This window comes from Parus major, chromosome 6, assembly GCF_001522545.3.
Source record: "Parus major isolate Abel chromosome 6, Parus_major1.1, whole genome shotgun sequence".
Lineage (NCBI taxonomy): Eukaryota > Metazoa > Chordata > Aves > Passeriformes > Paridae > Parus > Parus major.
The window spans coordinates 13,244,651-13,257,271 of record NC_031775.1 but is presented as its reverse complement, the minus strand read 5'-3'; the positions used below and the strand labels follow the sequence as shown (position 1 = coordinate 13,257,271).

At 41.8% G+C, this 12,621-nt stretch overlaps 1 protein-coding gene across 5 annotated transcripts in view; it reads left to right on the top strand.

The window, feature by feature from the left end:
• The first annotated feature begins 1,442 nt into the window (after positions 1–1,442).
• The window catches only part of WASHC2C (WASH complex subunit 2C), a 37,205-nt gene continuing 26,026 nt past the window's right edge, over positions 1,443–12,621 (top strand). For all 5 annotated transcript variants that reach the window (XR_001522562.1, XM_015633436.2, XM_015633435.2 and 2 more), the window contains exons 1-12: positions 1,443–1,516; positions 1,621–1,725; positions 2,146–2,310; positions 3,826–3,891; positions 4,598–4,771; positions 5,431–5,524; positions 5,919–5,977; positions 6,754–6,801; positions 8,022–8,126; positions 8,664–8,751; positions 9,916–9,984; positions 10,348–10,457. Coding sequence is in view for 4 of the 5 variants with exons in the window: in XM_015633436.2 (XP_015488922.1) it covers positions 1,621–1,725; positions 2,146–2,310; positions 3,826–3,891; positions 4,598–4,771; positions 5,431–5,524; positions 5,919–5,977; positions 6,754–6,801; positions 8,022–8,126; positions 8,664–8,751; positions 9,916–9,984; positions 10,348–10,457 (1,083 nt within the window). In the remaining variant the exon portion in view is untranslated. The remainder of the gene's footprint in view (positions 1,517–1,620; positions 1,726–2,145; positions 2,311–3,825; positions 3,892–4,597; positions 4,772–5,430; positions 5,525–5,918; positions 5,978–6,753; positions 6,802–8,021; positions 8,127–8,663; positions 8,752–9,915; positions 9,985–10,347; positions 10,458–12,621) is intronic.

Here is a 12,621-nt window from a genome sequence, read left to right as displayed (position 1 = left end):
CTGCAAGACCCCCAGACCTGAAGCTGCCCAATGCTAAGACCCTACATTTTGCAGCATCAGTGCCCAGAGGACATAGATCTCAGGTTTTATAACGCACAAATTTCTGTGAAAGTAGAGCTTCGTATTATCAACAAAGGAGATTCACATATCAATGAACATGGAATGTAATTAAAGGCAAGCTTTCTGGTTGTTGGAATGTTGCAGAGGAAGAAAATATGGCAAAACACTATAAGGCTTTGAGAATAATTTTATATTAATGCCATCTTCGGTTTTTAACAATCTTGCTCAAGATGTTGTGAAACTAGCCTAGGCTAGTATTTTTCTACTTGTCCTTTGTTAGTTCCTGCTTTATTATCAGTAAATTAAAATTCTTTAAGTTCTACTAGGTTTGAAGGTCTGAGCCAGTTCAATAACGGTGTCTTGTCATAGAATCACAGACGAGTTGAAAGGAATATTATGATACTTCACTTTTAGCAGTTTCTGTGTCCCTTATCTAGGCATGTATTTCCAGAATCCAAATGTAGCCATTAGATCAATATATAAGAACCTGGAGATCTTGCATGTTTTTTCTTATTTGAGAAACCACGGTAAGATTAATCAGTGCTCTGGTTCCTCATGAGTGGTATCAGTGTAGTCAAGTGCAATAAATAAATAAACTCCATGTGCTAATATAAAGGTCTGATTATTGCCAATGGATTATTTAGTTACCACCTGGAAGAACAGGTTATTTTGTCATTTCCTTTCTCGTGAATTCACTTGTAATAAAGACCATATGAAATACAGAGGCACGACAAGCCTTTTTAATCCATTGGAAAAAAAATTTAGCAAGAAAAGGGGAAGTTAGTGAAAGTGTTTAACCTCAAAAGGCCTAGGGATAATTGAATTCCAGTTTGGCGATTTGCACTCTATATTTGTTCACGTTAGTGTGTTTTCTTCTAGCAAATCCTGGAATTCTGGCATGGGTTTATTAAGGCTCCCACATTTTAAAACTAGGGAGATTTTATTTGGCTTAGGGTAAGCTTTGCACTTACTTCAGTAAGAAAAATAGGAGGAAGGGGTCCCTTTTTACTCGTAAGCCTGGGCATGAGCAGCGCTGCAGAGGGAATGAGGCTCGGCGGAGCTCCTGTATCCCGGGCCTGGGCACGTCCCTCACAAGCCGGGGCTCAGGGATGGCTTCACACCCCGGGCACAGCTGCGGCCGCCGGACCCTCCTCCCGCCGGGCTCCTCTCCGTGGGATTCCCGCGGCCAGGGTGGGACGGGACGGGTTCTGATGGGACGGGATGAGACGGGAGGGGATCCCATGGGACGGGCTGGGAGGGGACAGGACTGGGAGAGAGAGGATGGGACGGGCTGGGATGCGGCGGGGTGGGACGGGCCTGGCGGGGATGCGGTGGCTCCGCCCACCTGTCCGCGCGTGCCGCCTGGCGCCCCCTGGCGGCGCTGCTGTTGCCGCGGGCGGGGCGGGTCACGTGGCGGCGCTCAGCTGACCGCGGGGAGCGGCGGCGCGAGCCCAGGGTGAGCGGCAGGGCCGGGCCGGGCCGGGTCGGGTCGGGTCGGGTCGGGTCGGGTCGGGTGTGGCACCGGCGGCGACCCCCCTGATCACTGTCCTTCTCCCGCAGATGAACGGGGATGTGGCCGAGCCGGCGCCGGTGTGGGAGCGGCCCTGGTCCCTGGACGAGATCCGTAAGGGCAGCCAGAGCTGGTCCTTGGCGTCGGACGCCGGGGTGAGCGGTGCGGCCGGAACCGGGCCTGAGCCCGGCACCGGGGGGTGCGCGGGCCGCGGCCGCCGCGGGGTTCGGGGCCGTGTGCGGGGCGCTGCTGCCGCCCGCTGGCCGGGGAGCGGCCGGGGGTCTCGAGACGGGCCTGCCGCGGGAAGAACGCGGCCCCGGGCCCCGGAGGCTCTCTCTGCTTTGACCCTCCGGTCCGGGCAGGAAAACTGAAATGAGGGGTTGGCCCGAGCGGAGATGCAGTATGAAGTGGCTGAGACTTGGTCCTGTGTGTGTGCGTGGGAGTGTTTCAGTCTAATGTGCGTGTATTTTGGTCCTCAGTTGAAGTGTATGATAAATGCTCCCGTCTTACAAACGCTGCCAAAAGGAAAAAAGAGCTGGATGCTGACTACTGCTTTCCTTTGTTGTTGTCAACAGCTTCTGCGTTTTCTACAAGAATTCTCACAGCAAACCATTTCCAGGACACACGAAATCAAAAAACAGGTGGATGGATTGATTAATGAAACAAAAGCTACAGACTGTCGCCTTCATAATGTCTTCAATGACTTTCTTATGTTGTCCAACACGCAGTTCATAGAGAATGTGAGTGTGTTCTAGTACAACATCAAACTTATACTTCAAATATTGTCATTGTCTCTTAATGTCGTGTGGAGAAGTGATTTAGCTTTCTAGGAAGTCTAAAGCTGATTTTGGGATGAAGTGACTTTTAATTGCGTTGTGTTAAAGGATATCCTAATTCCCTTGCGAGTGATGCGCTATCCAATATTGTCAGGTTCCCTTTGCATTTTCAGCAACACCTTCTTTCCCTGCTTATACATGACCCAGAGATCAGAGTTTTGGTTTTAGAACTATGAATGAGTTGGGAATTCTGGGATGTCTTGGTTTATCTTCACAAGTTGTATGAATGTAGCATTTGTCTGCACTTACCTATCTAAATATGAGGAATGTTATACAGTGCTGTAAATCTACCTAATGGTGTTATTTTACTCTAGAAACATTTGGTATTAAAGGTGTTGGCCTGCAGGCAGTTGTCCCCTTTGTGTGGTCATGAGGAGCATATTTTTTGATTAATGTTGCCACTTTATAGCTATCTCCATTTTGAAAGATAAAGCTAGACTTGAAAGCCTGTTGCAACATTGTATCACTAGAAGTATGAGACTAATTAAGATAGAGAGCTTTAATAGTCTTTTCTGATTTTTGAAGGATTTTTAGCATTGTGAGTTTTATCAGGTGTTTTGATCAGAATTACTTCAGGCCATACATGTCTTATCATGGCATTATTATTGGAAAGATGGTGGCAGAGGAAAATATGGAAAACTGGATTTATATTCTGGGGGGTTTTGGTGGTAGTGGTTTTTTTCTGAGCTGCAGTCTCTTTTCTGACCTAGCTTGGCTGTTCAACATGATTCTGCTGAGAACAGTTTGTACTAAATGTTTTAAATCTCATGTGCTTACAGCTGTTTGTTCCCAAATTCAGGTGCACAGAAATAGGTCTTCATTTCTGATTCTCACTTTAGTTAGTAAGAGATCTGTCTCTTCCCAGGAGATAACTGCACCTGTGTTTGAGATTTGGATTTAGGTTTGCAGGTTCCATGGAGATGTTTTATTCCCTGTTGTCTCCTTGTAGCTGGTCTTACAAAAGAGTGCTAAAAGAGCTGGATGTGAGGGATCATCAGAAAAAGCTGAAGGTTGAGGGATGTTGTGAACCCTCTCTGTGGGTATGGAAGGAAAGCTACTAAATGACAGAAAACTAAGGGAAAGTAACCAGCCTCTAAGTAAACTACAGGTTTCACTCTGAAGGTGTCCAGAACAATTTTATGTTGGGAAAGTTAAAATAGTGCATTTTTTATCATGCTCAGGTTAGTCTCTTAGCAGACTTGAATTAGCTCAGTTGCATTGAGAGGCCTTGAGAGATGGTGCCTTCAGTACCAATGCATGAAGGTACTGGACATTATCCTTGGCTTCCTTTTTTTAATGTATAATGAATTAATGTGTAATTAATTATATATTAAGTGTGTATTTTGTGGTGGTGTCCATGTTTTAGCCCCTGTGGTAGTACATTGTTCTTACATTAATTAATTTTGCTCAACTTTTCAGAGAGTATATGATGAGGAAGTGGAAGAGCCTATTCCCAAAGTTGATGCTGGAGACAAAACAGAGCAGGTAATTAACTTCAGCTGCCTTGAGTGCTATCAGTATGTTTGCAGCCATTGTCTGCCTTCTCATTTTCAAACTTGATTTGCTTACATTTACAGCTTACAAACCATACTGCTTCCTTTCTTCTTGAAGTCTCTCTGTTGGATAGTGTATGTCACTCACATAAAGTTGACAGTGATATTGGAGGCTACTACAGTGTGTAATCATCTGTTAGGGCCTCCCCAAGCTCAGTAGCCAGCAGACAAGACTTATGCATTGATTTTTCAAGTGGTTAAGCATGTTTTTTCAGCAAGAGAACTAAGGCCTTGGGCAACCTTACTGGATTCACAGGTAGTGAATTGGGGAAGCAGAATCTCACTGCAGTAATTACTAGGAATAAGTACTTGGAGAGCTGTATATACATGTGTGTGTATATCCATATATATATATATGAATATTGCAATCTAGGTGTATTATACCATAAATGTCCCCATAATAGTTTAGGAGCACAAATAAAACAATACTGTGCTGATACGGATATTTAGAACATCTCTGTTTCAGGAGTGATGAAAATAATTAAGTAAAGAAAAAAACCAACTGATTGTCCTTGTAATGCACATAATGAAAAAGCTTTTGTTGTGCTAATTTGAAATTAACATTTTCTATGTGTGTTGTGGGAAGATTGAGTCTTAAGTAAAATCCAATGAGCATGTGTTTTTTTCTGTTACTAAAGGAAAAGACGCGGGAACAGAAAGAAGCGGATCTAATTCCTAAAATTCAAGAAGCAGTGAATTATGGGTTGCAGGTTCTGGACAGTGCATTTGAACAGCTAGACATCAAAGCAGGGAACTCTGACTCAGAAGAAGAAGAAAGTAACGAAAGAGTGGAACTGATACTTGAGCCAAAGGTACAGGGACCTGTTCTTGCTGGGCTTGTTTTGATTTCTTGGACATGCTCTTTGCTTCTATCAGCTGTATTACTGCCTTAGTGTAAAACTGATGTTAGCAAAACCTGTTACCTAAAAAGAGGATTTGATGACTGCATCTGAAGAAGTGCTGTCTGCTGAGCTACTCTTTGTGTGACCTGCTTGTCTTGCAGTTAGGATAGCATTAAGGTATGGCACGCTAAAGGAAGTTAGTTTATTAGAGTGAACTTTGAAGGGGAAGCCCCAGTTCTGTGTGGGAGTGTGATGTACAAATTTCATGCTTTTTAGGTACAAACCGTATCTTCATGGGTTTTTTACTGTCCCAGTAGTTAAAAATCCAAGGTTAAGGTTTTGGGATAAGACTTGTAGGTCTTTGCAAGGATATTCTCCTGTTAGATGGCATGTAGAAAACAAGTTGGGACTACACAAATAGAAGTAGTCGCTTTTTTTGACACTGTTGAGAGGAATAAACCTCAGCTAGCCCACCCAGTTGTATGTTGACTTGAAGCATATGTTTGGTGGGGGTCTAAACAAGCTTGTATCTTCCTTGAGATGAAACAAGGGGTGTAAGACTTCTGTCGTTGTCAGCCATGTAGGGCTGTTCAGAGATGTCAGAAAGACCTCATGTCATCTCTTTCCAGGATCTCTATATTGACAGACCTTTACCTTACTTAATTGGGTCTCAGCAGTTTATGGAACAGGATGATGTTGGCCTTGGAGATCTCTCTAGTGAAGGTATGTGCTGGCATGACCTTTTATTTCTATGCAAGTAATTAGTTCCTAATCCAAGATTTCTGACCGTTTTAAATCACCACTTTGGTTACCCTCTGTAAGATGGTACATGTACCCATGTTCTTGCATGTTTAGATGCTGGCTATAATTAAATGGGGAAAAAAAATGTTCATCATACTGTAACAACCACTTTTCCAGTATACAATGCAGTAACTTCTCAGTTAGTTGTGCTTAGAAATGAAAAGTGTTAACATTTCATTACCTTTCAAAGCTCTTTCAAGCCACTCTCTACCCACCTAAATTTAAGTTTTCTTCACAGAGTCTTTAGGTTGCTTAAATGGTGACTACATTTTCTGTGTCTGTCTGATCTTAACTTTTTTGTCTCCATTTAAATTAGAAGGATCAGTGGATAGCGATCGGGGAAGTGTAATTGACAGTGAAGAGAAGGATGAGGAGGTAGGTGTCAAGTACCAGCTGCTTTGCACAATCATTCTTTGCATGTGAGGCCATTAACTACCTTGCTTTTTTATGTTGGCTCTCAAGATACTACTGCACGATGTTTGTTCTCTATGTTGGTTGTGATAAATATACTTTCTGTTATTGTTCTTATGCAGTGGTTTCCTCTGCAGCTTTCCAGAGGAACATTTATGCAGTATTGACTCTAGCTGTTATTGAGGTAGAATACTTCAAACTGAAGTGTTTTCTTTCACTCTAATTTAATTTTGTGAAGCAAATCAGATTCTTATCAAGAATTGCATTTATGGAGAATTGTTGTAAATTGCAGTTACAAAGAATGGGATGGAGACTGATAAGAACAAGTTTAAAGTAATGCTTCCCCAGGCTTTGCCTCATAAATCCACTGCATTGGAATATCAGTTTCTCATACGTTTTGCCTGCTTTGGCTAGGATGTCTCTGCTTTGTAACTACAGAAGCTATCCCTTTCTCCTGAGGTGTTTGCTTTTGGTGTCTGTTCACTTAAAGTGAAATCCCTTTTGAGTTACTTGGATGCAGTCACATGGAGCCTGCTGTCTTTGCTGAATTAATGACTTTCTAGAGAGCTCCTTTTGTAAAGATGGTCAGCAGTGGGAGAGCAATTTCTTGGTCAGATCATGGTGACAAGATCTGAATGTCCAAACTTCTGCAAGTTCAGAGTTTCTGAGTCCTGTCCCTTAACCACTGGCCAAAGTAATGTCTGTGTGTGATATCTGTCTTGGGGTCTCTTGTGTTACAGGAATCAGATGATGAATTTGGAAACCCTAGTGAAGATGACCAAAAGACGGTACGGTTAAACACTCTGGTGAAGGAAAGACTTTACACTTGTGGCACAGTGAGCATGCATGAAAGAGGAGATGAGAGCTCTAGACAGTTGACTATTAGCAACTTTGTGAGGCCTGATTTTTTTAACTTTTTATGGGAAGGTCCTGGGCAGTTGGCACCTGGGTTGGGCTTAAAGACATGCTTCAAAGCTGTCATTAGATACAGAGCCTTTATGGGATGGCATTGCCTGGTATGTGTTTTCCTCAGGAATAACTTGGGAGACATGACATTCAAAGAATCTGCCCCAGGAAATCTAGGCTTTTGTGGGTTTATTTGGTTTCTAATTAAAATTCTAATCTTACCATGCAGGAGGCAAGGACCAGTCAATTTGGGTATAACAAAATCAAAGATGTGAACAGTATTAGATATTTGAACAGTATATCAATTTGGATCATGAATGAGAAGGGAGGAGAAATGTTGAGATGGAAGAATTTAAGCCTGACTTTAGTAATTTATTTTAGAAGAAGGAATCTTATCCATATTTAGATGTGTCACTGCAAAACACTTTAATGTGGGTATCCTCAGTCTGGCATGATTTAACGTCAAAAGAGCAATGTTGCAGAAAGCAACCTTTACTCAATCTACTTATTAATAAAACAGTATTGCAAAAATCAATGAGATGTTACTTTAAGCTGACCTTCATAGGGTAGGTGATGTATTTTAAGATGAGCAAGTATCTTTGGATTGTTGGTGATTTAGTTCAATTCTGGGCCCTTGCCTGTGCCAACCACCAGCTCTCATCCAATTCACTTCATCTTTTTCACTCTCTTATTGACGTGACTGAAAGCAGGATGTGAGCATGTAGTGTCTGCCATTCTGCTGTCCACCCTAAGGACAGTGCAAGATGATCCAATTCTTTACTAGCTGATCACACTGTTCCTGTGTTAAGACTGAGTACCAGGTCTTTAGTTTGTGTGTGGTAGTGGTGCACCCCTTGTGAGGGGGAGCATTTGTGTCCTCAGGTACAGCATTCAGTAACACAGCACAGGGTTGGGGTGTGCTAGAGAATGCAGCAACTTGCTTGGAGCTAGAAGCACTCCTTCCTTACCTTGCAAAAGCTATGAAGTATTCCAAATTGGCTGTAAGTTCCCATCCTTTCTGTAAGTTTGATTTGAATATTTTATCTAAGCAGATGTAGTTTTGTGCTTGTTTTGTATGCAAACAGAGTATTATTTTCTTTAGAGGATAGCCCAGATGAGTGATGAAGATGATGATGATGGCTGTGATCTCTTTGACTCTGAAAAAGAGGAGGATGAGGATGGAGACCTAGATGAAAGCACAAAGCCTGTGAGTAATTGTTGCCTTCCTGGAGTGGGAGATTTGACTTTCTGTATGAAAAAGCTGTCCTTAGAGAGATTATAATGGTAGCTCTCAAGTAAGTACCTGAATGGAATCCTGTAGAAAGTGCCTCCAAAAATCCTGAGTAGTCTTTTAACATGACTGTTCAGGTGTTACCCCTTTAAACTCAGGGATTCTTGCACCTTAAGCAAGTATCAAATCTGTCTTTCAAGAACATGAAGAAATGGTTTGTTACATTTTTGTGAGGTAAAGGCCATTTGTTTTTCCTGCTTACAAAGCAAGGTGACATTAAAAATTATGTGTTCGTCAGAACTAGAAATGATGAGGGTTTTTTTTGTTCTTGATGCATGCCTAATCTCTGCTCTCTTAACAGAAAGCTGTATTGCTTCTTCTGAGGGCTTCAGGCAAACTCTAGGCAAGATACTGTACAAGTGAGGCCATAGAGTACAGTATTTATAATTGAAATTGCATCAAGTTGCTGAATCTTATATAAGATATATGCTGTTATTTGTCCCTGCTGCTCAGAAAAAGAAGAGGCCAACGTCATTTGCAGATGAGCTGGCAGCCCGAATCAAAGGAGAAGTGCCAGTCAGACAGGACGAAGAGCGTTCATGTGAGTTGCCTCCCAAGTTTTGAAAAGTGCTTGTGCAGTAGTGGGAGACTCATGAAAGTGTGGGACAGGAGACTGTGGGTAACAATACATGAAGTTACACACATCTGTTACTTGAACACGTGTTAGGTAAAAGCATGACAAGATGAATTGCAGACACTGTTCTGTGCCCTGAGAAACTCTTTGGCCATAACTCAGAGGACTGAATTGGAATTTACTGAGAGTTATGATGGGAAACACATTGCTTTCAGATGAGACAGTCACTCTCAAAACACACATGATTGGAAAGGTTTTCTCTCCAGTCTGATTCTCCCTCTGTGTGTTTGACCACATGGGCTTTCTCCTGTTTCAAGTAAGTATGTGGAAGCCACTGGTCACTGTGGTCTTTCTGTGAGCTGTACAGTGGAAAACACCTCAAGCAGTAGATTGGTGTTTTCATGTGGATTGTTTCTTTTCTTTGTGGCTTACGTATACTGTTTTGAGGAAGTTTTCCTTGCTACTGTTACTGATCATATTTTAGACTAAATAATGCATTTACTTTTGTGTTGCTTTCAAAGGGAGAGACCTCTCAAGTATTTAGTCTTGCTGCAAAGCTAAGTTTGCAAGTGCTTATGAGGCTGCTGTTGACCTTTAATATTGAGAAGATTAAAAGACAAGAGCTCTGTGTGTGTGTTCTTGCACAGTTGAAACAATCAAACTAGGTCTGCTGATAGGAAGAGTATAAAACCTACCAACTTACCCTGTTCATTTACAGGGAAATCTTCCAGTTTTTGAAGTAACCTTATAAGGCCAGAGGAGGTAAACCTCTGGCTTTGCTTTTGGTAGCTCAATGAGGACAATAATAAATCTGGAGCCCTTTGAGATGCTCAGAGGTTCTGCACGGGTGTGGAACCTGTACTGTCTGGAATGCTGTGTTCTGACATCTCAGGTGACACTAGTTTGCATGTGGACAACTGTGTTGAACCCCTAGTGCCTCACAGAATAATTCTATTAAAATTAGAAACTGTATTTCATAGAATTGCTTCCTCAGGTTGATTCATACGAAAGCACAGAGATCAGCTTGGTTTGCTATTTTTTTAGGTTCTTTTTGCCATAGATTGATCTCCAACTGTAAGCTTACTGTAAGTAAAGGTCGACTAATTTTTCATTGAAACTTTCTTCTTAAAGCCCTGTCATCAGAGACCAAAACAAGGAAAACACCAAAAGAAAAGAAGGAAGTTAGAGTTCCATCAGATGGTAGGAAATCCTCCTCTCTTGTTTTTGAATTTTGGTCTGGATTGTAAGTTATCACTTAAGAAATCACAGCCTCTGCTCTAGAAGCTGGGTGGGATATCAGTGAGCATTCTTCAAGGTGAATGTGTAAACAAATCTAGGTTGTGATGTGCACGTAAACAAGGCCAGAAATATGCTTAGAGTTCTTCCTTTAATGGGGCCTTCTGGGGCAAGTGCACAACCCAATGTGTCTTCGGCAGCTTCTCTCTGTGTGTCATGTTTATGAGAACAGATGGAACCAAAGCAATTTTCATTTTGGTTGTCTCTAATTCCCTTTCCTGAAACTTGAACAATCGTACCAAAGCTCATGGCTCTTGTACTTTCTAGATGAAGATGACATCTTCAAGCCTCCTAAACTGACTGATGAGGACTTCACACCATTTGGTTCAAGGGGTGGTCTTTTCAGTGGTGGAACAGGCCTCTTCGATGATGAAGAGGTGAGAATGCTGCAGCTTGTAGAAATTGAGTGTTTTCCCCTTTTAAAAACAAAACAACAGATCCTGAAAATTCCCATCTTCAAAAGACAGAGAGGACAAACAGCATTTTGTTGCTTGATAATATTCAAGTGTTGTGGAATAGTATAGCTTTCCAGTGGGGAAACAGAACTACACAAGTGACATACTTATGTTCCCCTGTGTACAATATCTTATTTTCTGCAGTCCTGCTGCTGAGAGATACATTCAAGCTCTATATGAGACTAGTTCTGATTCCAGGAGAGCTTAACTGGCCCCTTACTTTTAGCTCTGCTGGTAAACCAAATACCATCCAGTTTGTTTTAAATCAGCAGATTTCTATTAAAATGCCTGTGAAAATACTGAATTTTATCATTCTATCTCTGATTGTGGGAGAACTGTAAAGGAAAGAGAACCCTGAATGATGCCATTCACACCGTCTTCCACACACCATGTATAGACAGCGCTGCTGCAGAGTTTCTTTCTGTGCTGTTAAAAGTTTCCTATTGTAATTATGCTTTGTTGTTTCATCTAGTTATTGTATGGTTCCTGGGATGCATATGTTGACAAGAAAAGTTCACTTAAAGTTTACTCTTGTGCTACCTAGAGCAGACTTGAGAAAGACATGGCATGAAGTGCATTTCTGACCTTATTTTACCACGGTGCATGTGAAAGGGTGTAGAAACCTGATATCAGGGCTAGTTAAGATTTAAGAATACAGCTATGTAAAGCAAATGGTTGCCCCTGATGCAGCTGATAGTGGTCGTAGTGAAGGTTAGTCCAGAACAGCAGTCAAATTGTTGCCTTTGTGGGATGTTGTGTTCACTGATACAACTAGAACCAAAGTCAGGTGTTCCTTTGAGCCAAGGAGGTATTAGACTGAAATTTGGAAGGAGGCCACATGTTTCTCAAGCTTACCATGCCAAATCTACTAGAATATAGCTAACAAGCACCAGACAGGGGCATTGTGTGTAGGGAGAGGGATAGATCTGTGCAATTCCATTCTAACACAGCCTTTATTGAAAAAAAATGTTCTTTCCCTTTTTTAAGTAGCAGACAATAGCTTAAAAAGAATATTAAGAAAAATAATCTGATAGTGCAAGCAAGCTTTGTGTCAGTGCAAATTTTGATGAAGCCATGACTGGTTACCTCTTGGTGACTTATTACAAAGACTGCTTTTCTCATCTGAGTAGACACAGGACAGCCAAGCAGATCTGTCTGTGATTGTTGCCTGCCTGCATACACCTGTTCTTGGTTTTCTGTTATCTAAAGTTAAACATGTCAGAAGGGTGACTTACCTTCACTTTACTTGTGCGTTGGAGGAGGCTGCGCTGTACCAGCAGGCAGACACAGCAGGGCAACAGGCAGGTAATAAATGAGAAATGGGCAATTGATCACTGACACCTCTGCCACACTCCTGTGCTCCTATACTCTTTCTGAAGTGTTTTTGCCTTCTTTCTACAAAGTTTTATACAAAGACCATGCATTTTGAGTCTCCAGGTAGTCAAACTCTAATACCCATTCATATAAGAGGGAGGCTTTGAAGAAATTAAGTGGCCAGTATAATGGTGGTCAGTGGTCAAAGAATCTGGGTGTTTCTTGGAAATCCAGGCTGTGATTGTTGGTTACTGGTACAGGGCACTGCATGCAGCCTGAACACAAGAACAACTGTGAGAGTCTCCTGCAATGCTTTTGAGCTCTAATGTATTTTTCAGCACCATTATGGCATCTTAACATCTCCTTAGTGGCAATGTAAATCATTCATTTTATCCACAGGATGTTGAGGAGTATTTTTGTGCTTGTCCTGACCTGAATTTCTCCTCAAACCTTACTCTATAAACTTCAGCAGGACGTCTTAGAAAGGTATAATTGGGAGCTAACCAGCTGTAGATTAATTAGTGTAAGTCCTTGAAGATGTGCAAATAAAAGGTCATTCCTTCTCTTCAGCAGACAGACTAGTGATCAGTAAATTGAACTGTAGAAGAGAGCTACTTTTCTGAATATATACACTCAAGTTAACACCTGAGTACCTAGGTTAAGTCTGTATTTGCAAACATCCTTTTGAGAAGGGATTGGTGATTACCTCCTCTGTCTTGGCTTAGAAGTGGACATTCAATATGGAAAAATCAGTATCTGTAATTTCCTACAA